Genomic DNA, 24,305 nt, shown 5'->3' on the forward strand with positions numbered 1-24,305 from the left:
TGTCGTCAGGTGTTTTGGCCCACTCTTCATGAGCAAACTCCTCCAGTTCTCAATGGTTTGAACATTGCCTTCTCCAGACGGCATGTTTCAGCTCCTTCCACAGATGTCCAATAAGATTTTGATTAGGGCTCATAGAAGGCCTCTTAAGAATACAGTGGACCCCCGCAATAGGGGGCTCGGGACAGGACCAGCCCATGAATGGCGAAAATTTACATATAATTGACGCCAATTGAAATGCATTGTGGGGGAATATAAACGTAGGAAAATCTTCAAAAAACACAGATAAACTTTCAATATGCAGTTTTACCCCCCAAAAACTGGGGTAAGGGGGTGACAAAAAAACCTAAACAAAAAATATACAAAAATAAAAAAAAAATAAAAAAATCGTTGAAGATGCAAATTTACAGCTGCTAAACTGCGTGTATGCAGGTGTTTACTATAGTCTGTTTTCCTCTTAGCCATTCTTGAGTGTTTCTCTAGAACACATCGATAGTCTTGAGTTTTCATTGTACCCTGCACAGATTCAAGACAGCCTGTCTGTGCCAGATGTAGCAAAGCAGCCCAAGAACAAAACAGCCTCCTCCATGTTTTACAGTAGGGACAGTGTTCTTTTCTTGGTATACTTCATTTTAGCATTTGTGAACATAGCGCTGCTGTGCCTCATACCAAAAATTTCCAGTTTTGTCTGCTGTGTCACCAGGACATTCTCCAGAAGCTATGCGGCTTGTCTTCATGCAGTTTGGCAATTCCCAGTCTCGATTTTTTATCATTAATTTTCAACAGCGGTGTCCTCCTTGGTTGTTTGATGTACCTTGACCTTGGAGTTCACGTTTCATTTCTTTGCAGGTTCTTATATTAATACTATCTGTCTCTTCAATTTATCATCAATTTTACTGCGGCCACGTCCAAAGAAGGTGGCTCCAGTTTCTGAATAATATGTGCAACTGTAGTCACAGGAACATTAATCTGCTTGGAGATGCCCTTATAGCCTTTACCTTTAAAGTGCTTATCTATATATATATATATTTTTTTTATCTCACTATAAATACTAACAACTAATTTCTTAGACCTTTAACTCATTCACTGCCAATGACATACTTATTTGTCTCTTCACAGTCCAGCCATTCAATTCCAGGAACTCACTCCTCTGGCAGTGAATGAGTAAAAGTTATCTAAATGGTGAATGTTCATTATTTATTGTTTTCATCAAAGACTAGGCAATCATAAAACATGCTACCACCACATACATCGTATTAATAATGTCCAATGCAATCATCATTTTTTTCTTCCTTTTTTTTTTTAAAGTTCATCACAGAGGTATGAATTTAACAATGTTTATTATTGTTGGAGTTTGTGCTATTGAGCAGACTCAGTGGTTTCTAGTCCTATAACTAATTAACTCATTCACTGCCAGACATTTTCAGACCCTCTTTTACCCTAACGTTTGAAAAAAACAGAAAAAAAATATAAATAAGTTCCTGGGGTTGAATGGCTGGACTGTGAAGTAAATTTGTCAATGGCAGTGAATGAGTTAAAAGTCATTAAAATGTTTGAACCAGCTCTTGATACACACAATAATTAACGTATTGTTAAATCAGTAAGGACATTTTGTTGTCTTTTATCATGAGCCAACATCTTATATTCTACAGTTTGTTTTTTTGGGGGGTGTTATCCTATTTAGTGTCCATCAGTGGCCTCCCCGCTGGTAGATTTGGATATGATGGCCATTGCAACCTATCGAGGCATCCCAGGCCTGTTCACCACCTGGATGAGGCGATATTAAAAAGCAGAGAGACAGAAGTGTAATAATGGTCTCTGCTTCAGCCTTAGGCCCCTTATTGAAACGTCTGACGGTATTAACAGAGAAAGCCTCTGACTTGGCTGGCCAAGCAGGTGGGTAGGGAGCCAGTGTTAGTGTCTAACTCATTAGCCCAGTTCATCTCCCGGGGTTTGGGCCAATAAACATGGCAGCCCAGAGGCCCGAGATTACGTTTCGCTCCACACACCAGTTTGCCTTCATTGGCATCGATTGCCGCTTAAGTCTACTTCCTCTCTTTAATTGTGTTATATTACTGTGTTTATCTGCTTGAATTTACATTGGTGTGTATTTGTTTTTGCAATTATTCGTATTACACACTGTGTCTAGGGTTGAATATCGAACTCCAATTCATCCGTACAACAGATCCGTGTCTGTAACATCAACTGACAAGTACAGTGGATACTCCATAGTTTTACACGTGCTCTCCTTGATGCTGGTTGACTCAAAATAAATGCTTAGGAAATAACGTACGCACACATTCAACCTTTAATTGTACAGGTAAAATTTTCAGTAACAACCCTGACTGCCATACGTTGATTTACGAGTCCCCAAACTTTGACGACAAGCCGAAGCAAAATTCACATAGGTGGTCACGAGTGATTGGGGGGAGCCCTAGTCGCAGATGCACTTTCAGCCGTTTGTTGAATGAGGCAATAGGTCAAACACAAATGAAAACACTCGCAAGGAGCACGGAGCAGACGCTAACACTGAAATAACCGCTTGGTCAATGGCCTTCCTGATAGGGTGCAGCTTCTGATGTCACTCACAAGGCCATGCTTCTTAAAGGCACGCATAAACACATGAATGTACTTCAGTGCGTGTGACTTAGCTTCATTACATTTATGAAACCAGTTTATTGCTTTACATTCTTCTTTGTTGTTTTATGTTTGTATATATTTAGCAGTGCTGGGCTAATTGTTTTCGTTAAATAGACATAATAAACTTTGGGAAATTCATTTGATATGAGTAGGCTATATTGAGTTACGAGCTTGGTGACGGATTGTTGTGGTACAATTTTGGTTGAAAGTGTACCACATTTATAATTTAGCGTTTCCACTGTAAGATTTTTCGCCACAGCAAACAGCAGTGAAGTTACCTGTGTGAAATCAGTCATTTCACTGCTCCTGCTTAATTCATTGGGATGTTAACTCCTTTTTCTCGCTTTGTTCTTCTTTTGAGGAATGAAAGAGGCTTTGGAGTCATGCCATTGTGCATGTAATTGTGTCATGTGTTGTTTAAGTGCAGGCAAGTAGTTTGTCAGAGGGAAATTCTCACATTTTGGAGGAACCAGCTTTAAGTGTTGCGTCACCTTGGTACTGTCTACTCAATGTGTTTCATTGTTTATTGTTCTCCAAGTTATTCCAGGTTCTAAGGAACCTTGAAATTAGATCAGGATGGATAATGCTCATATATCACTGGACAAGAGTTTATTCAGTTTGCTGTGTTATTCCATGTGCTTTTCTGCTCCAGTTACCTTGTGGAGACTTTCCATGCGGGCCTCATGATTCTTTATGATTGGCAGTGCTTCCTCTAGACCAGTAGGAGTGATTGGCAGGATCCTTTTATTACATCCCCTCATCCTCTCAAGCCCTCAACCCCCTCTACAACACATCCTTCCTCCAGTCCTGTAATTGCTGACATTTATGTAGTGTTTCATGGTGTTTGCTAATGTATTAATGCTGCAGAGCCCGAGAGATGCCTCGCCTTGTAGGCCAGCCCCTCTCTCCATTTCCCAGCTGGCATTAATGGAATCCTCCTCTACCTGACAGTGGCCTATGAAATCATAGTTTTATTGTTTGGAGGTGGAGAGGGGGCTTTGGTTTCCATAACAACACAGCTGAGCTGTAAACTCAGGAGACCGCTCCCTCTTTTGATTGTCTGCCTTCAGGTGACATTCAGCTTCAAGTTCCGTCTGTTGCAGTTTCCATTTTTTCCCCTCCTCATTAAAAAGCCCTCATGTATTTTTGTCATGTACTCAAAAATAACTTTCATTGTGTTGGTAGTGGTTTTAAAGGCACACCGTAGAAGGGAACTTGTGAGCCACATATCAGTTCCATCCGCAAAGACATTTTGTCATGTGCCCTCTCTTCTTCACTCGTCCCATCGAAGAAATAGCAGAGGAAGGTGGAACTGGCGTACCATCAGCACGGCTGTCAGCAGTCATTATCTCACAACTGCCAGACTCCCTAATCCAAACACTGTGTACACAAGAAAAAAATGAAACACAGAAAGAATGAAGGGAGGAAAGGAAAGGTAGAGAAGGGGAAAAGAGTGTAAGGGGAGAGAGGTAACAGAGGAGTGGAAGTGGGGGCGGGGGTGGTGTGGAGCAGACATTCTTTTCCTGTATCGGCCACTGAATGCTTGGACCCTCAATGCAAGTGTTAATTAAAAGAATCCAAAAAAGAGAAGCCAGGTCCTTTTGTGAGGAGATGTGGGAGAGGCCAATTTGCGGGGTGGCTCTGGGGGGGTTAACCTCGTCACCCCATCCTCTCATGCCCTGCGGCGCTTCAGCCTTGTTTCCACATTTCACCACTGAGCCTTCAAGCTGCACTTGTGTACCTCAACATTGGAAGAAGCCATGGGGTCAAAGCGAGGAAGAGGATTGAGAGGCTCTCCCACTCCCAATTTTTCCCCTCCCCTCCTTGCATCCATGTCAGCCCCCAAAGCCCGCAGGCTGTTTTTGACAGGGGAAGTGATCAACTTTATTTATACACTTATGAGGCACTCAGACCAAAGCCCCTCATTGTGAGCAGTGTGAGTAAAGGGTTTATGGAGATCCTCACGACGGCCGCTGTTAAGATTCTCACGTTTGAGTGCCACTCGATGGGGGGAACTTGGCAGAATAGTCGGGCCCTTCTCCTCTCATGCTTAAGACTCCGATCCTTTTCGTGTTTGTCCATCTCGACACCTACAACATCTCTTGCCCCCACTTCCCGTTCACCTCTCAAATCAGACTCGCGGCCCTGTTCATTTTGTCCTTTTTTTTTTTTTTTTTTTTTTCATTAAACTCTTCATAGTCTGATAATGGCAAATCCTTTTCCATCACTTTAGGCTTTGAGAAATATGAATTGCATGTTTATTTAATGCCTAGGCCCAGAGTGCTAACCAAGGTGGAGTTAAGTTACATGAGCAAATATGAGCCAATCCAGTTAAGTGTTCGTCGTTGGTGTTCCTGGGCTGTGACGCTTACACTCAAGTACACTCACTACAAATTGGTAATACACAAGAAACACAATCTGATTTGTCTTTTATCAGCTTCTTTTTACACCTGACACACTACACGATAGTCAAGTTAAGTCAATTGAGTTTTTTTTTTTGTTGTTGAAAAGTTTTGGACCGCTCATATGCGAACCAACTTCATGCCCTGCTGGCCTTTCCCCAAAAGTGTGTTTTTATACACTGATCACAGTAAAAACAATTTTTAGTGGCAAACACATCCGGCAATGCTGAGAGTTTAAAATAGAATTATAATATAGATGGGTTTGTTTTCAAAGTTGGCATTTTCACTCTCACAACATGCTCTTGTGAATAAAAAGTGGAATTGATAAATATGATCAGCAGTAAACAGCCCTTAGTGACGATAGGCTGTCATGCAGTTTTGACTTGGAATCTAAATGTTAAGTTTATTTAGCTACAACCAAATGTCTGGATTATATAGTTTTAACGCGCCAATCGTTTTAACTTAAGAGCTCTCTACTGTTTTCAGCCTACTTTCCCTACCATTTTTGGGCGAATACAAACTCTTGTTTGAGGGGTGTCTGAAGATGGTGTAGTGTACATTGGAATTGTATCTTGTCGCTTACACCGCAAAACAGACCAAAATTTTAATGTAGCTGACACGGTCGAGTGGTCATTGTGTTCTATTTTGCCATAGAAGTGTAGACCTGCATGAAGAGCCACTCTCTTTTTTTAAGAGAGAGAGACACACACACTCCATGCGGTCTGTGCAGGCCTTTTCAGACTCAATTGGCGTTGCATGTAATCGTGTCCTGATTCAACCACGTCCAGCTGCCCTTTGTGTGTCCGAACAGATCACAGCACCTCTGCAGGGGACGAGCAACTCCTCTGCCTCTTTTCTACCCCACCACCCCCGCCCCAGCCCAGCCTGCGTGCCCTGACTCAGTCCTGTTTTTTAGAAGTTCACTCTCCCAGAAAAAGAGTCTGCATCTGGGCTTTCTGTATTCACTTTCTCTCTCACAATTAGCACATGTCAGTGAATATAGTGTTGTATCGTTAGGACAATGGTATCATTCAGGTTGCAGGAGATGGCAAGATAGTACTGCCAGTCATGCCTTTAATGGGTTTTGTTGACGGCAATTAAGATGTTATCTTGTTGAGGAAATATTGACTCTGATTTTTTTCAGTTGTTGTGTCCCCATATTGTCATATGATGGCAATTAATCTCCGGTCGCTGTTTAAAAGCAGGTGTCTTTGGTTTCACTCTGCTTTGTACAGCTCATATTGTTGATGTCCCTTGGGCTTAAGCCTGCAGATACCTTTTGTAATTAGTCCCTACTGCATTCTGACATTTTCAGTCCTGACTTTGGATTTGGCAGATCATTAGTATATAGTTTTAAATGACAGTCATTTCATTAAAAATGCTCTTGGTTTTTCTTATCTTTTGTAACTCATCTAGAGAGGTTGTTTTTCTAGTTCTACTTTTGATCCGTCTGGCAAGTTTGAACAAAAACTACCTAACTGATCATCACCGAGTTCTTATGAATGAGCTACCGTCTCGTCTTTAGTTACGATGAATTACTACATCAATAATTACATATACTCTAAGTCAGAATTGGGCATTTAATTTTCCAAATGGGCTGTGTGAGAAACTGTAATGGTTGTCAAAGGCCAATCAACATGTTAACTTCAATTGTGTTCCATATCCATTTTTATGTATTCATACAGTGGGTACGGAAAGTACTCAGACTCCTTGAATTTTTTTCATTGTGTCATTGCAGCAATTTGCCGAAAATCAAAAAAGTTCATTTTATTTCTCATTAATGTAGACTCAGCATCAAAATTAAAGTACTGCTTTCAAAATACAGTACCACAAATACTGCCCTTTATTTTGACGTCAGCGGGATGTGGGCCTAACTTTGCAAATTCTAAGGTGTCAATGAATGGCTCTTTATTTCCCGTCGTAGATAACGCTAGCTGCCTCTGGCATCAACTATCCCTGCCATCACCTCACTGTTTGTCGAAGGACCTCACCAGCCAATGCCCAGGAGCCCACAGAAGAGGTATTTAGATTTACACACACACAAATGCAACCATGTCCTGTGTGTATTTACAAACTGAAAAAACATGGTTAAGAGATGCGTCTGTTATTGACATTTGTTAAAATGAGCATTTTACATTCACAGTGCGCAGATGTCCACATGGTGAGCGACAGCGAGGGGGATGATTTTGAGGACGCGTCAGAGTTTGGAGTGGATGACTCAGAGATGTTCGGAACGGGCTCCTCCAGCTGTCGGAAAACGCCTATGAGTATGTACAGGACCATTGTTGTACTGTTTCGGCAAAATTCTGTTGTCCCTAATGGCATTTTGAGCTATTGTGCTGAAGCTTTGCTAGCACATCACAAGGCTGACCAGGCAATTAATTTTGCCCGTGCAGTGCCAGAGAATAGTGAGAATGAAGCTGATGCCTTACTGCACTTTACTGCTGAATTTTCTTCAAGGTGAGTTCAGTAATGTATGTTCGTCACATAAACCCAATATAGTAGAATGCCATAGACTGTTAGCATGTAATATGTTTATGTACTATGCGTGTGTTTTCTGCAGGTATGGAGAAAACCATCCAATGTTCTTCATTGGGTCTTTGGAGGCAGCGTCACAAGAGTCCTTCTATGGCAAAGCCAGAGAAGTGAGTCAGAACTTTTCAGTAGTATTTTGACCTTTGCAATCGCTATACATGACAGTAATAATGTTAACAATTAAGTTAATATAATTGTGTACCGTGCCTGCTAACACACGACCCTAATGAGGACAATTGCCATAGAAAATTGATGTATGGATGAGATCTTGAAACAATAGTCTTTTATTGGCAAAAACGTTTGCACATAAAATTGTTTGCAATTGCCACATGTGCAAACTTTTGCAAACCCTCAGTGAGTTACGGGCTTTAGGTGTGCTTTTCACCCCCAAAGCTGGAGTCTCAACTGCTTTGAGTTAATGCTGGCTAAATAGATCTCCAGTGAGGCATGCTGATTTGCTGATATCATGACATGATGATACCTTGACTTCCCAAGGTTTCTTTTTTTTTTTTTCCTCCCAATTTTGGTCAAATTCCTAATAACCTAGTTACATTTTGATGAACCACTATATTTTGATTTCCAAAGCATATTTACATATTTTATCCATATACAGCACTTGCTGACCCAAAATCTACTCGCATTTTCATTTCATGTCATCTTAATTTCAACATCACATGTCTTGAGCTGCTTTTTGGCCTAAGACAACATAGAGGAGTATCAGACACTGAGCAAGATATTATTTGTATCTGTCAGGGGACATACTACATTTTTCTCCCTCTCAGCGAAACTGGTGGGAAGTTTGAAACATAACAGTCAATATGACAAGTTGTTTCTATATGTTGGGTGTACTCTCCTTGACATACCGTAGACTACAGAATGGTTTATTATTGTTTTAGAGAACGGTGAGACAGGTTCTTAAGTATTTCAGTGTGTTTCTCCAGGAAAGTGTGTCCAGGTTGTGTGTTGCAAATTGTTGTTGTTTGAAGCCCCAGTGTCAGTTCAACTGTGTGGTGTCATTTATTCTGCTCATGCAGTTGCACATTCACATTCAATAGCCCAGCATTAAAGGGAAGTCAACCCAGGCATATTTCTTTTCAAGAATATGTTCTATGCATGCCCACTTGTTGAAACAAGGCGATATGATTAATGCAAAATATGAGTTAAGCAGCAAAGTTACCAACAAAGACGATGGGATTAATTTAATTCGAAGTTTCACAATACAGTATTTACTCTTATTTGCACCCTGTATGGTGTTGTGAGTCTGTAGCCACGCTGATTATAATTTCACCAAAAGCCGTGAAATGTTCACCCTGGCTGCAGAGGTTTATTTATAGATGTCCACTTTCCCCCCTTGTGTTTTTCGGCTTTTGTCCTTTTAAGGAAGCACGTATCAACTGACAGCTTGTGTGGATTACACTCTCATTAGACTGTGAGGACACAGCAAGATGTTAGGGGAGTTCAGATCACCCGGTTCACAGCGAGAGAACGAGGGATGGTGGAAAAGCACAACAATGAGATGGGCAGAAAGAGAAGCTTGGAGATGGAGCGATCAAGTCAGAGAGGACAGAAGTAAATATGGTGACAGTGGAGGATTGAGATGAAAAAAAAAAAAAAACACTGAGGAGAATCTCAGCATTTCATCTGCTTCTCATCTGATCCCTTCTCCTAAGCCAGTGCAATATGGCCGCCTTCTCCCTGGTGTTCACCCTCTCTCTACTCCACTCACAACCACACGGGGGCAAAACCATTTTCACAGTTTTTTTTGTTTTAGTCCGGGGGAAGCTTGATTTAGCCTGCCAACTGTGCTGTGGTTAGAGTGGCTTTGGAGAAGATGGATGTGTGCAAAGAATTTTGGAAGAAAACAGAAGCTTTTTGAGCTGCTCTTTGTTTGTCCTGTTTTGTCGCAACCATCCGAGACGCCAGGCCGCAAAACTCTTGTTTGGCAGTTTGCTTCCATATGTGCAAGATCGTATCGCCACTTTTGCCATCCGTCCGACCGTCCCAGGTCTCTGCTTCCAGTTGAACAGCCACCTTGTTTTTCTGACCTGGTCGCAGAAAGAACCTCCTTCATTAAGGGCGTATTGAAGTGAACTAGAAATACACAATGGGTTTATAAACAGAGGAATCAGTGGCACTCTCTCGAAGCCTGGGAGAGGCTAATCACTAAGCAAAACACTACATTTGATGAAGTGTTTCTGAAGACGTGTGTTTGATGGCGGCGCATGGCTGTTGAGATGCACTCAATCCATCCTTAATGAAAATGCTTTGGGCCGCGGACCTGAGCTGAGCTGAGCCCTCTTGGGGATCAGCGGTTAGTCAGAGCGAACAGAGAGAGATAGGCCACCCATCACTAACCACGATCCTTGCTAAATCCACATCAACGCAGCGGTTAATCACTCTAACCCCTCTCTCCTCTGCTCGCCACTCCTCCGCTGTCTGCCACACACAAAGACACATCAAAATTCATAGCTCGCTGGAGTGGGGAGTTCAGGGATTTATCTCTGCCAAGTATCCGCTTTAGAAACCGGCAATAGCCTTTCAGAGTCAAGAGGAAAGAGCACAACCAAGATGGCAGCTGGCATCTTGATGAGTGCATACATACATAAGATGTAGAGGTCTGAATCACAAGCTACTCTGTCTTGCTTCAATAAGTGAACTTGAAAGAGTCTGAAACACTGAATAATAAGTAGGTATGACACTACCTGTTATTTATCAGCCACAGACGTTTCAAAGAAGCCATCTCAATTCCAAGCATGAAATCCAAACCAGCAAGATCAGTAAAGTCGCAGAGATTTAGAGATTAAAAGTTGACGATGTTTCCGTTTGTACGACGTAAGATGTTTTCAGCGAGCCTCCTGTGTGGCGAGTCATTGATCTCAATGTGTTTTCCCACAGCGTCTGCAAGGTCATTAGATCGGTCATTTGAGCTTTTCATTTTGAAGTGTTTGCTTTTCCAGACTGAGCTGCCCATCTGTATTACAATCGCTATCTGGTCTTTGCTGTCATTCCCACTGCGTCCCTGCATGGTTCTCCGTTTTACTCCCCATGTCCCTTAGTGTTCTTTAAAAATACAGCGTCAATCAAGTGCTGGCAGTTGGTTAAAAAGTTATTAAAATACCCCTAAAAACATGCCAAACACCTGATTCTTATCTGTTGCCATTTATACACCCTCCACATTTTTAAAAAGCCGCTGTCCTTGCCACATGGTAGAGTATGATTTATCCCTATATATTTTTTTGTGTCTGGCAAGTGTCAGTGGTATTAGCAGGATAATCCAATCCAGCCTGTGCTGTTAGATATGTAATGGCCACCCACCTGTTATCACTACCCCATGTTATTTTTCAGTAATTGTCGGCCATGTCATCGCTTGTCCAGCAGTTGTAATATTGATGTAATTTCCACTTTAGTGGTCAGAAGATCACAAGGCACAGCATTTTTTAATGCAGTTTACAGGTTAACTTTTAAGACAGCTATTGAAACGCGCGCACACACGCTTGTGTGTACTTAATATTCAACATGGGAAGAGTCTTACAATAGATGGCTTTCTCGCAGAGAACCCGCAAAATTCCCATGTCAATGTCTCAAAAGAAAGTGCAGTATTTGGCCACCTTTTTCTTTTATGCAGAAACCATCATTGCTGCAACTATGCGCACTTTTACACATGCGTGACAATGTCACTGCCAGCATCTGGTGTGACGTATACAGACTAAAATCATGCTTTCTATACGTGTTGTTTTCACATTAGGTTTTTTTATTTTTTTTTTATTTGGTTCAGTCAGTCATTCTTGTTCGTAGTTGACCTGATGACGTTTGCAGCATTCAGCAGTCGCTTCCTTTGAAATTTGGCTGTACCGACCGTTATTTCCACTTTTATATAGAAGATACCAACTCATTGTCGGAAAAAGAATATTGGAATAGGATTAAATATAACGGATTTGTGTATCCTTTAATATGTTGTACATGAATTAGGATGGATGCATAGATGGATGAATAGATGGATCGATAGATTGATTCACATGTCACTATTTTCTTGAAAACAAATGATGGACTTTGTACCAAATGTCAACAGCTCAGTTACTATCAATATCTAGAGAAAGTGGAACATCAAATCCCTAGGTTAAACCAACCTGTGGATAACGCGCGCAAACACACACACACACACACAAAGCAAGCTCAGATTTAGGTGAGCAGGTGTGAAGAAAGGCTATGGGGTCACTGTCTAACTCAGGTTGGACCTAGTAATTTAGCTGAACAGGGATTTGCTCCTCCCTGCTAAGACAGGCAATACAAAAGATCCAACTTGAAAGCGGCAGGAGAACAGAGGGGTACGGACAGTTTAACCAAGATGAAGGAGTTCAGTTGGCCCAAATGACCACTTTGATTAGTCTTTGCACTTGCGCTAATTGAGCATGCATGTGTGCAAATGTGAGTACTTCGCCGGTCGGTGGGTGCGACACAGTTTGGTTTTGTGCATGTGTTGGGATGACAGCGTTTGAGCATGTATCGGGTTGTTGTGTTTTTTTTTTTTTTTTTTTTTTTTTTTTTTTTCTTCTTCTTCATGTTGTAAAAGTCCACCCTCCCCTCTCACTCATTCCTCACTCAAGACTGAATTTGCTTGTCTTCTCAGCATGAGTGTTTAATCTTTTCAGGCCGTTGAATCGGCCCGATGAATGAGTCCCCGGCTCCTTCTCTCTAGGAGCCCTGGAGATTATTCTAAAGCTCTAATCGTTGAGCAAACACAGCAGTGCGCTCCCATTCCTATTCTACAGAGGCCACAGTATAGCACAACTTGGTCTTTCACTCTCCCTCACATTTAACACCCTGTGTAGATTTTTTTTTTTTTTGCTTTTTGTTGTATGTAGCCTAAATTACTACTCCTGAGAAAGGGACCTTCTGACGCTCCCTGTTAAGAAAAAAAAAAAAAAAATGAACTAAGACTTTTTCTATTTGTTCTTTTCATTGCAAGAGAAGTGACATGTAATTTAGAGAGCATTATTTCCAACATTGTCCTTTAGAACCTTATTATACTTGTGGGTGTGTTTATTTTTTAATTACCGGGTAGATAGTCAGCAGGGAGAATGCTGGGCTCATACCATGGTGTCAATATCTTTGGATTTGGAGCTTCGTCAATATTGTCTGCCCCTGCCGCTACTAACCTGAGTAGGCTGTTGGCATTTCGTGTAAAATAAATAGAGTGATCTGTCTGTTTTGTTTTCTCCATATCTTTGATGTCTCTGAGAGATTTTATTTACACCACTCTCCACTTGATTGCGTGTAGTATTTGCCAGCGCTGGCCTTGCCTTTCCCTACAGAAGCCATGCAGTCTCTTCACCTGCTGGCCAATCTATGGTTATGCCACTCAGATTTGACTAGCGATCAATTCATATGACAAGGAATTCTTTAACAAATTGTCGTCCTTGCAGAGAAAGCTGCTGGCCATCTACCTCCACAACGACGACAGCGTCCTCAGCAATGTCTTCTGTTCCCAAATGATGTGTGCCGACTCCATTGTCTCCTACCTGAGCCAGAACTTCATCACATGGGCCTGGGATGTTACTAAAGAAGCCAACAAAGCCAGGTAGCAAAGTCACCACGACGGCTGCGCGACTGTTTTCTCATCTTTGCCGGCCTTTTACCGCTGGTGATGTTCATCAATATGGCTTTGATTTGTTCAAATGTTTTTTTGAAACTGTATAATGTGTCACATTTTTTACGTTTAATCAATATGCAATGTGCTGACAGCCTAATGGAGTCCACTGCTTGAATTAATACTGAAGTGTAGTTAATAGTTTTCTGCCTTGAGTATCATATCCAGAAGCGCACTGGGCCCCCCACTCAAAACAGCTGCCACCTTCATTCTTTGTATTAGTCTTTATACAGAATATTAATAATATTTTTCACTGCTATACAGGGGACCTTTCAAAGTCAAACGCCCCCAAAGTGGTACAATTGGAGTCCAAACAAAATTTTCGGGAACAGGACTTTGAGCAGTTATCAGGTCCGGCTGGTGTAAGATGTCAGCAGTTTCAAATGAGCTATACATTTGAATAATATAGAGTAATATTAATTAATCCATTATTTCATACTCACATTTTTTACCATTTAGATGACAGTGTTAAAACATCACTTACAAAGAGCTCAACAGTTTAGACATGTGTTATTACACTGCCAGTTTAAAGCTGAAATGCATAATTCACATTATTTCCTTTGGTGGTCCAGAAGGCGATGCAGGTGGACCTGCGTTATTTTCTCATTCCTCATGTTTCCCTCTTTTCTAATTTTCGTTATGAATATCCCACTACCCAAGTGTTTTCCCACTCCCGAGAACCCCCTGAGTTAAGCCTGCCCTCTGGTAGGAACCGTTTAAGAAAGACTCGCACCCTGACCTCATTCCTCCATTATTTCTTTTAAGGAAATGCCCTCCTTCCTTCATTCCGCTCTCCTTTCTCTTCCATTGGCCTCCTTTGCTTTTTGCCCCAGCTGAGCCTTTTTATTGCACATTAAAGGCAGGCAACATCTGGAGCTTTTCATCGCACACAGCTAGTCACAGCTTCGCTGCTAACGCATGCATGCACAAATGCACGCTCGCTCACTCTCACAAACACGGCGTCTCGGCATTCTCACGCTCCCGGTTTGATCCAAAGTGTCTGCTGTTTGGCGTCAATCACACAGTTATGCTGTGTATGTATGTGTGTGCGCGCGTGTGACAAACCTGCTGATACTGGAATGCGTCTTGCTTCACTCTCTATTCTCTGTCTGCCCAGTTATAAGATTAATTACACATGAGTGCAGTTTCTCCGATTGGATGCCAGTTGAATTGTCGGCCATGGGAAATGAGTCTGATATTTTGTGCTGTAGCATCCTGGCACCTGGCAAATAATGATCATTTACAGTGGATCAACATATTATTATTATTATTATTATTATCATTATTATTATTTTTTTTATTGGGGTTTGCAGTGCTGCTCAATTATATTACGTCCTTGCTGTCGTTTCTTTGCAGTATTTTTCTTCCGCTCCCTCTAACAGGAAAAATGGAAACGTTAAACCAATCTTGTGTCCCTAAAATGACAACTTGAACCTTCACTGCTATATGAATTAATGGTTTAACTGTCGTTGTTGTTTTGACTTTGGGCTTGGCTCCTTCCGGGGGTCATTACAGCGAGTCACGCCCAAGATTTGTTTGGCAGTTTATTGCCTTGTTCTTTCGAGAGCTTCATAAACACAACCCATCTTCCTTTTGCTTGACTTCTCCTCTTGACGTCCTTCCACCTGAAAGCATACCGGTAACTTGTCTAGACGGAGATAAGCTGTCTTTCCAATCAAAACGTGTCCGTTTGCTTTCAGAAACACTGTGCTTATGACATGGTGAGCTGTCAGAGCATCCAGTTCACATACCAATTCCAGTACAAGTGGCTGTCAGAAATATTCCCTGCAGGTCTACCAACTACTGTACTTACCCGAGTCATCAACTGCTCAATGAAGCACATGGCCGGTCTAGTCAAATCATCAGTCATCAAGTTGATGGCAAGAAATGCAAGTTGACATTGCAGGGAAACATTAACTATTTTAGTTGTCTGGATGTTCAGCGAGAGGCGGAGATGTGTGACAAATTGGAAGCTGCCAATCATATTTATCAATAGAGCAAAGACTACAACTCCCATTAGTTTAGCGCAGGTGTCTCCTGCCCTGAAGCTTTTAAAAGCCCACGGGTCTGGTGCATTCTTCACCGTGCCATTGTGGCTCAGTGAAGCTCAGCTACTTTTCACCTCAGCTTTCATATAGCGTGACTTCCTGTCACAATACAAAGATTTGGGCTTTGATACTATACCTGCATAAAAAACTTCGATACTGGTACTGAAACGATACCACAGTAAAAACTTACAACATCAGTAAAAAGCAGTGAAATAATAGCTGACAGCTAAACCGCTTCAAATTTGTTTCATTTGTGTTAATTCAAGCACTTACTTTAAGGATACTAATTAGAATACTTTTGGTAAAATAAAAATTGTGAACATTTTGACCTATAGAACAAAAAAAAAACTTTTAACATAACACTACTAATGATTTTATATAGATCTGGGACTGTATAAAAGTCTAAGGGCACCAAAACATTAGTTTATTATAGCCATTGGGGAGTATAAAATCTCATTGAATATTTAACGTTTGTTATCCCAACCACTACAGTGGAGGATGGCAGCCTAGTGATTTATTAGCATTAGGATCTGCACATTTTTGGACATCATAATCTGGCGATGAAATATTATGTTTATTAACCTTATCTGGTGTTGTCGACTTGACGCTGCATGCCAGCCCCATCTGACGGATCATCATGGAGTTGGAACGCCTTCACTGTATTTTTTTCCCCAAATACCTGTATTTGGAAATCATGGTATTGCATTGGACAGTACATGGACAGTATGAGACACCTCTTAATCCATATATTAATGAATCAGGAGTTTTTAACCCAGACATTTTGTACAAGTCAGTTTTTCAATCTGGCGAAGTCCCTTTTCTGCTTCAACATGACCGCCTCAGTGCATAACAGATCGGTTGGGTGTGCTTGGTGTGGAAGAACTTGAGATCAGTGACCTCAACCACATCTAAAATACAACAAAAAATACCACACTCTGAAACTGTGCAGAAATTATAGCTGCAAAAGAGGGGACAAACTGTACACCCTTGGGTGTACTCTTACATGTATGTTATTTCCAGAAATTTTCGTCTTACTGCGTTTTCTTGATGATTTTTCAATATCTTGACTTTGAGATGGCTGACTAAAAGCAGCTTTGCTTGTGTTTGATGGGAGATTTTAGATTAAGTTACCCTTCAAGTTAGTGTCTATTGTTCACTGGTCTTTCATTACAGGTTAGAGTTTCTCAACAGGCTATTGTTATGATCTACCTGGGCTGTGGTCTAAAACGGGGATAAGTGTCAGGGCAAAATGATCAGTAGGATTTAGGGTACTGAACTTCTTCATTGCCTAATGCAGGTCACTCAGAGTTCAGCAATTATATCCCACCCCCTATTTATTTATTTATTTATTTATTTTAAAAGGTCTTCCTTTAGTCCAGCGTTTCCCCTTTTTTACCAATCCAATTGCCTCTTTCCATATTTACACAATGCATGGGTGCAATTTATACTACTGCGAGCTTGCGGTGTAGCACTCTTTGACAACCGTGCAAGTAACTCTCTGGTTTGCCTTTCTGTTTTCAAGAGCTTCAGCCCCTCCCAGATGGCATCCGTCAACTTCATCACCCTCATCTGACCCATTGTCTCTCCTTCCATTCCATTACTTCCCTCTATTTTACCAGCCAGTTATTAAAGTAGATCTTATTAAAAGGCAGGAGGAAAAAAGTAATCTATATTTGCATTCAGTCTATAGCAATTCATTAATATTATGACATTTAGAGGGAGCTTGGCGGGCTCGGGCTGCCTGCTACCCTTTTCCCTGCTTGAAATGTTAATTTAAAAACTTCCCTCTTTGTAATGGAATAAGAAATCCTCTCTTACCCTATCAATTCTGGAAGTCAGGCGAGGCATACTAATTCTCCCAATTGAGGTAGCGTGTCACTCTGATGGAATAAGAAAAAGCAGAATTGGTTTTAAAGTCCTTAATGCCACCAGGTGTGTGCATTTCTCTATTATGTGAGGTCAGAATGCTGAACTGAGCATATGCATGTTTTTATGTGGCTGTTTATACTATTAACTTTTGTTTATATTTTTACTCAACATACTGTATATGTAATTGTGTTGATTGTCATTGTGAGCAAATGTTTTCAAATAATGTGGAAATTATGCATTGACTCTTGTGTGTCTTTGCCTTTCAGGCTACTCACCATGTGCACGAGACATTTCGGCAGTGTGGTGACACAGACTATACGCACATACAAGACAGACCAGTTCCCTTTACTCCTTATAGTCATGGGAAAACGCACCTCCAACGAAGTTCTAAATGTTATTCAAGGTAAATGTAGCAATTTTGTATAAATTCAGTAAATGCTCAATTTTTATTCTAATAGCATGGCATAATGCATTCTTCTCTATTTCTGTGTTTTTTTTTTCTTGCAAGAACGACTCTTTCTATTGCTTGACATTGTTTAAGAGATTCATCCCATGTACGATTGTGGCTGTACTTTAACTCTCAGGTAATACGACAGTGGACGAGCTAATGATGAGGTTAATGGGAGCAATGGAAATCTTCACTGCACAGCAACAAGAGGACATAAAAGATGAGGTAAGGGCACATGTGCTGGAAACATATGATGACTTTATGCTGGTAAAAGTTGTGCTCTAATGTCATAGTTTTACTGCCACATCACACAACGGGATGGCATGGGAAGGTTGTCAATTGGGATCTAATTTAGCATTATCAATGTATATTTTGGGGTAATTCTAAGCTTCTAACTTTGTGAGAAGAGATTGGAGAAGGCCGCTTTCTGTTTCAATATGTGTCAATATACAGATCCAGGTCTGGGACAGGTTCCCACACTTGCCACTTTGCTTCTATTTTGTCTACTGTATCTATAAATGACAGATGTCACTCTGTATTAGGAGTTCAAGAATTAGTCAGTGAGCAGCAATGATAATGTCAACACCATTGCATGTCAGTTATGCGAACCACAGATAATGAGTGACTTTGGTCGTACATAAGTGATGACTTATTGACAGCTACTTTTTGTGTCATTTTAATTGCAACAACGCTTTGGCACCATTTTTGGGTTACTCACTTTAGTCGCACCTCAGTTAATAAATACAAGGTGACAATAACTAATTAAAGTAAGTGTGTCTGTATAGATTTCTATTTGTGGTTTTTCTTAAGCCCTCTTCTTCTGAGACCTGTACTTATGTATTTGAAAAGTTCCATACTATAAACACAACACAACTTAAAACGGACAAGTGAAACTTTGTGAGCATGTATGTGTTTGAATGACATTTTATCACGCAGGTGCATTAAAAGCGTCAGCAGTCAAACCTCTCAATACGAACAAATCAAGAAGAGAAAATGTAAATCCCGCTTTTTTGGGTCAATATATGATCAAATCGCTTATTGAATAGTTTATTTGTCCCTTATTGGCACTAATAATCTTATATTAGCCACATATTATCCAGTAATATTTCACCCTATTACATTATTGCCATGCTAGCTAAATACATCCAAATTATTATTTATTTTAATAATGTACTTCACGTCTCTCCATTTTTTTTTTTTTTATTGCACTGCGCAAAACAACAGTTTGACCAAGGAGTTGTCATAACGAATGCATCAATGGGCGTTAGCTCCTTCGGACAGTTAAGAAGCAAGCAGATAAGTACAGTAAAGTTGTGCTTAGGAGGTATTTACGGTGGAAAATAACCCAGGTGCAGGCCGCCTGAAGGAAATAGCGTGTAGAATGTCACATGAAGACAGCTTCGATTTTGAATGCTTTTGAAAGCCTAATGCAGCTGTGTGTTTGTCAATTAGGCCCAATAACCTCAGGAATTGAGTCAATCCTCTTCCTGACAGGACCTATTGCCATCTCCAGGGCCCAATGGGTGAAGTCAGCCTTGACATTGCTCTAATTCCAATCCTCACGTCATCTTGTTCCAAGTATTGGTCAGTTTTTTTATGGTTTACCGCAGTGTCAGGTTTTTTTCTCCAATATTTTCCCACTACGCGTACACCCGACACACCACAAACACAGACGTCCACTCAGCTCAGACATCCCATGTTGATATTGTCTAACAGCAGAGCAGCTGGATAGCCACTTTGTGTCTTAAGCAGTTCTGACTGTCTCGAAAGTCATTCCAGTGGTTGTCTGAATTTTTATCTCAGTATCTCTACTCATCAACTGACTACTCACTGTAGGTCTTGTGGCCTCCATTTGCCTGCATCACCGGTCGTTGTCCATTCATCCACTCTTCTGGGAAAAGTATCAACCAGATTTGTGTTGAATTTTTGTCCGTTCATCCAGAAGAGCAATTGTGAGTTAAAAGGTCACCGATGTTGACCCTGAGAGGGCTCCTGGATCCTCAGTCTCTGTTCGAGTTCATGCCAAAGGTGTTTGATGGTGCTGAGGTCAGGTCAGGATGGATTAGTTATGCCGACACATTGCAAAAGAGCAAAAACACGAGTGAAAGAATGTTTTGATCTTAGTTTAAAAGTAACCGACGCAAAACAGTCAAACTTTTTTTTTTCCATTCAAAAACTATGCCATAAATATATTTTTTCATCCGGCATAATGTTTCGTTTTTATCATTTCACTTTCAAGGTGTGCCACCTTGGCTTTCCGAAGTTACCTGATTTGAAAATACGTTTCATAAAGCTGCTTTGAAAGCACCTCAAGTCCATTCAATTTACATAGCGCCAATCTACCCTAACTCAGACTATACTCACACATCAAAGAAAACCAACTGAACCACACTTGGGCAAGCACTTGGCCAAAGAAGCAAGGGAAAAACTCCCTATAAGTCAATGCTTCCCAACATATATGCTTTGGCACAGAGCTCATTTGTGGTGATGTATGAAATTATCCATTGTCATTTAATTTATCAGAAAATTGCTTGATTACGGATATACTGTATTTTTGTTCCTCTATCTATGCCAGCACTATATGTGACAGGCAGAACAATTAAATGCTGTAGTTGGCAGAAGATACAATAAACCTGTGTAGCCGCCTGTTGTTGTTCAGTCAACCGAATAAGTAATGGCTTTTTGTGAGTAAATTGAGACAAGATAATCATTATTTTAGTATTCATACTTTTTGTGACATTGTGTGGTGAGAGGTGATGTTTTGTAAGACTTGGTGCTTTGGCTTAACAAAGGTTAGAAACTGATGCTCTATGGAAGAAATATTGAACAGAACGGAGAGTTGGCAAGGTGTCATGGACGTCTTCGTCAACGCAATTGAATGATTGCTTCCTTACAGACAGACAATAGGTATTTCTGTCAGCTGTGATAATGTAAAAAATGTAATTAGCAGTAATGATGGAGGTAGGGTACCTTACATGAAAACAGATGCTGTAAACTACGAGGCTGCTAAAAAACGGGGTACTATAGAAGCTCATTTGTGTTCCTCAAGGGTACAATGTGCACTAATGTACCCATAGGACTAATTAGTGGACTCCAAGGCAGTCTGAAATCGCCTGTTTGAGCAGACAGACATGTCTGGTTCGGTGTTTCAAATGCGTAGCTTGCATGAATATCTACATGAAACAAATCCACGCCATGAATAGCTGTGCCGTTTGTTTGCACGAGCCCTATCCAGTGCATTGGCGGTATCGTCTTTTGATGCTTGCCCTTCGACCACTCTTTTACAGTTTCCTTTCACTGTTTGTCCATTATGTGAGCCAAGAGCACAAATGTATCTTTTGCATGTGCTGACTCAAAGCAACAATACACAACTGTCCTTTTGATTGCCCACTGCTTAGCTTCACAGTGGCCCCCTCCGATCATCACAATAAGCTTCCTTTGCCATATCCGGGCAGGCACACAGCATGGGCCCTCAGAAAAGAGAAAAGTAATGGCTGTGCGCTCTTAACACAATAGGCTCTTGTAGTTAGTCCCAGTCTTTCTAAAGCACTCTGCAGCCGCAGCAGGTACACAGAGAAAAGGCCGCCTGTCCCCTTCCCTCTGTACAAACAGGAAGAGAGAAGCCGAGGGAATAGAAGAGAAAGAGACGGTGAAACCGAGATGAGGAATCATAAAAGCGGTTCAGAGTCTGATAAATGACAGTGTGGTCACAAAGAATTCCCCTCTGTTGCTACTCTTTCATACCTGGTGTTTGTATGTAACCACACTTGACTTGCTATGCTTTCTTTTTGCCTTGCTTCTTTCTGGTTCCACACCCACTACCCAGACTCAGATGGTTGTTTGTTGTCTGTGTGTGCCCTCTCCACATAGGATGAGCGCGAAGCAAGAGAGATGGTGAAGAGAGAACAAGACGAGGCCTACCGTCTCTCTTTGGAGGCTGACCGAAAGAAGGTTGGAAAATAATAACAATAGAGCCACTGACACTGGCCTGTTAGGAACAATAAATATGCACCCACTTGGACAGTCTAATGAGATCCAATAAATTATAAAATTTTAAAGGTGTCTTCAAAATCTCTTTTTTTTTTTTAAATCCACAAATTGGTGAATCGCAAGCCAAACCGCAGGTATGCGGGTGTCCACTGCACCCATTTTTTCTCAACATTGCAGCATTAAATGAACTTAATTGTTCCACGGGGATAAATAAAATGTTCTGAATCTGAATTTGTTCGAAAAATAAAGTTTGTGTGTGCTCATTCCCAAATCTTGTTTGCAATCAGAAATATATGTGGGGGGTGTCCTCAACGTTGAGCACTGTACCCCTATGACAACATGCCATTAAACTCTAGTGTGGTGTTTTATAGAGTTGCTATTTTAGATTTATTTAGGTTGTGCAGGCAGACACCCAATTGAATGATTGCTTCCTTACTAAATCCAGATTTAATGACAGGCAAACCCAAAACATATATGTAACAAAGTCCTTTAGTAATCCCAATGCACCGAAAGCTTGAGTTTTATTATCAGTAAATCATTGCAAATGATTGAATGATAAAATTATAAACACTACTACGTTTATAAAGTTACCATTTTCTGCCACTGCCATGTTTTGGTTCCCTTTCCGATTTCCACGTAATGAAATGATTTGTTTCCTTTTCAGAGGGAAGCTCAAGAGCGAGAAGAGGCTGAGCAAGTTCGCTTGGAACAGATGAGAAAGGAGCAGGAGGAAGAGAAGGAGGTTATTTTCATCATGCTCATACAACATAATTAGCAGTTTGGGTCACATGTTCTCTTCACAGATGTAAGCTGTTTTACCATGCTGGTGTTTTTTTTAAAAACTATTTTTATGATTTGTTGTCTGTTTCTCAGTTCTCAACAATGACTCAATTAAATTGTGGTTTTGTTGCCTGCCAGTGAGTAGAGATGATCAGGCACTCAGCCCTTTGAAAAGAACACCGTCGTTTAATTACAGTGAGGCCTCTCCCTGCAGATATCACCCAACTTTACACACAGTTATTGTTCTGTTTAGCTGCTTTGCATTGGTACAGCGCACATCCCATATTGAAGGCAAAACTAACAAAAGACTCGCAGGCGTGTGCGCAAACACATACATTCACTTGAAAGCAATAATTGTATGCCAAGTGGGGGGCTAAGACACACATACGCAGGCAGACACTGTCACGCATATGGGGGGAAAACAATAATTCCGCGAGGACGGCACCAATGCCGTTAGGCACTTTGTAGTAATATAGTGTAGTGCCGGCTGATTGCTGTTTGCTCAGCAGCACGACGCCTCAGGGCAGCGAGTGGTATTGGGTGACCCAGCTCGCTCAGGTGATTTGTCACTTAAGTTAAACAGAAAACAACAAAAGAGTCTCTGGCCGGCCACCTTGATTATATCACTGTGTGTGCGCGCACTAGTGTGTTTTTTTACAACAATGAACACTAATTTACAGTATATCGCATTTCCATGCCCACGCTTCGCAGCGCCCATTGTCTCGTCCACAGGTGAAGTGGTGTTGCGCTTAATCACGATCAGTCTTTTATTTTTGTAGATGACAACTCTTGAACTAGAATTATTTTTGCCACAGTTTTGCCACTCTCCTGACTGCTGAGCATTTGGAAAAATACCAATACTATTCCATCTTAAAAATGACGACTGTCCCTTGCAATTAGCCGAGAAAATAAATGTTGAAATGAAGATGAAAATTCCAAAACTTGTTGTTATATTATTCTTTTTAATTGAGATTCTGAAACCCGTTTGACTGTAGGGATTAATTTCATGTTGTTTGTTTGGTTAAATTGGATCCTGTTATGAATTCTCTGATAGTGCTCTTTCTTTAGTCGGGTCTAAAGGCTATTATCTCAGGCTTGGTGAGCACAAGAGAAGAGGTGGGTGTTGGCTCACTTGAAAACAAATGGATGCATTTTACTTAAAGAGGAAAGTCAACCCAAACATATTTTTTCCAAGAATATGTTCTATGCAGGCCCACTAGTTGAAACACAGAATTCTGATTAATATTGCGTTTGTGGAATATGAGTTAAGCAGCAAAGAACACCTGTTATTAGCCATCTCAGGGGGTGGCCATTTTGTCACTTCTGTTAACTGAAAAGGACATCACAGATGGTCAGGGCTCAGCTAATGACCGATCATGGTTCAGCTTCAGAAAACAGGTGAGCCGTGATTGGTTTACTTGAGCCCTGAGCAACTGTGATGTCATTTTCAGTTAACAGAAGTGACAAAATGGCCGCCCCCAGAGATGGCTAAAAACGGGTGGATTAACTCTTATTCCACAAACGCAATATTTTACCAGAATGCCTTGTTTCAACTAGTGGGCGTGCATAGAACATATTCTTGAAAAAAATGTTCAACTCCAAATATGAACACTGCATGGACCAAAGGCATCACTCTTGTTAAAATAACAGCGGCAATAGTTACATGTTATTTTGGCCACCTAAGTATAAAACCAGAGTCAAAAGTCAGGGGTCTCAAACTCAAGGCCTGGGGGCTATTTGCGGCCCACAGTCTGATATTTTGCGGCCCCTTACGTGACATCAAAGTTTAATGTTAGTGTGTCCACCAGGTTTTTTTGCCATGTCGTTGCCCTGCACTTTTACTGTGCTGCCATAGCTCAGGTTCATGACAGCTTTCAGCAAAACGTGATTCTGAAGTGACACCAAGTGGGAAGGAAAAGATATCCTGTCACCCAGTCCCAGTCTTGTCT

The 24,305-nt window shown here is 41.0% G+C and overlaps 1 protein-coding gene across 1 annotated transcript in view; it reads left to right on the forward strand.

The window, feature by feature from the left end:
- The window catches only part of faf1 (Fas (TNFRSF6) associated factor 1), a 58,255-nt gene that overhangs the window by 22,243 nt on the left and 11,707 nt on the right, over positions 1-24,305 (forward strand). Inside the window, exons 9-17 of the mRNA XM_086048060.1 lie at positions 6,964-7,059; positions 7,183-7,306; positions 7,436-7,499; positions 7,603-7,684; positions 12,998-13,152; positions 17,405-17,541; positions 17,723-17,811; positions 21,457-21,537; positions 22,241-22,318. Coding sequence (XP_085904186.1) covers positions 6,964-7,059; positions 7,183-7,306; positions 7,436-7,499; positions 7,603-7,684; positions 12,998-13,152; positions 17,405-17,541; positions 17,723-17,811; positions 21,457-21,537; positions 22,241-22,318 — 906 coding nt within the window. The remainder of the gene's footprint in view (positions 1-6,963; positions 7,060-7,182; positions 7,307-7,435; positions 7,500-7,602; positions 7,685-12,997; positions 13,153-17,404; positions 17,542-17,722; positions 17,812-21,456; positions 21,538-22,240; positions 22,319-24,305) is intronic.

Source organism: Filicampus tigris, chromosome 12 (assembly GCF_054856515.1).
Source record: "Filicampus tigris isolate MCC_2025a chromosome 12, RoL_Ftig_1.0, whole genome shotgun sequence".
Lineage (NCBI taxonomy): Eukaryota > Metazoa > Chordata > Actinopteri > Syngnathiformes > Syngnathidae > Filicampus > Filicampus tigris.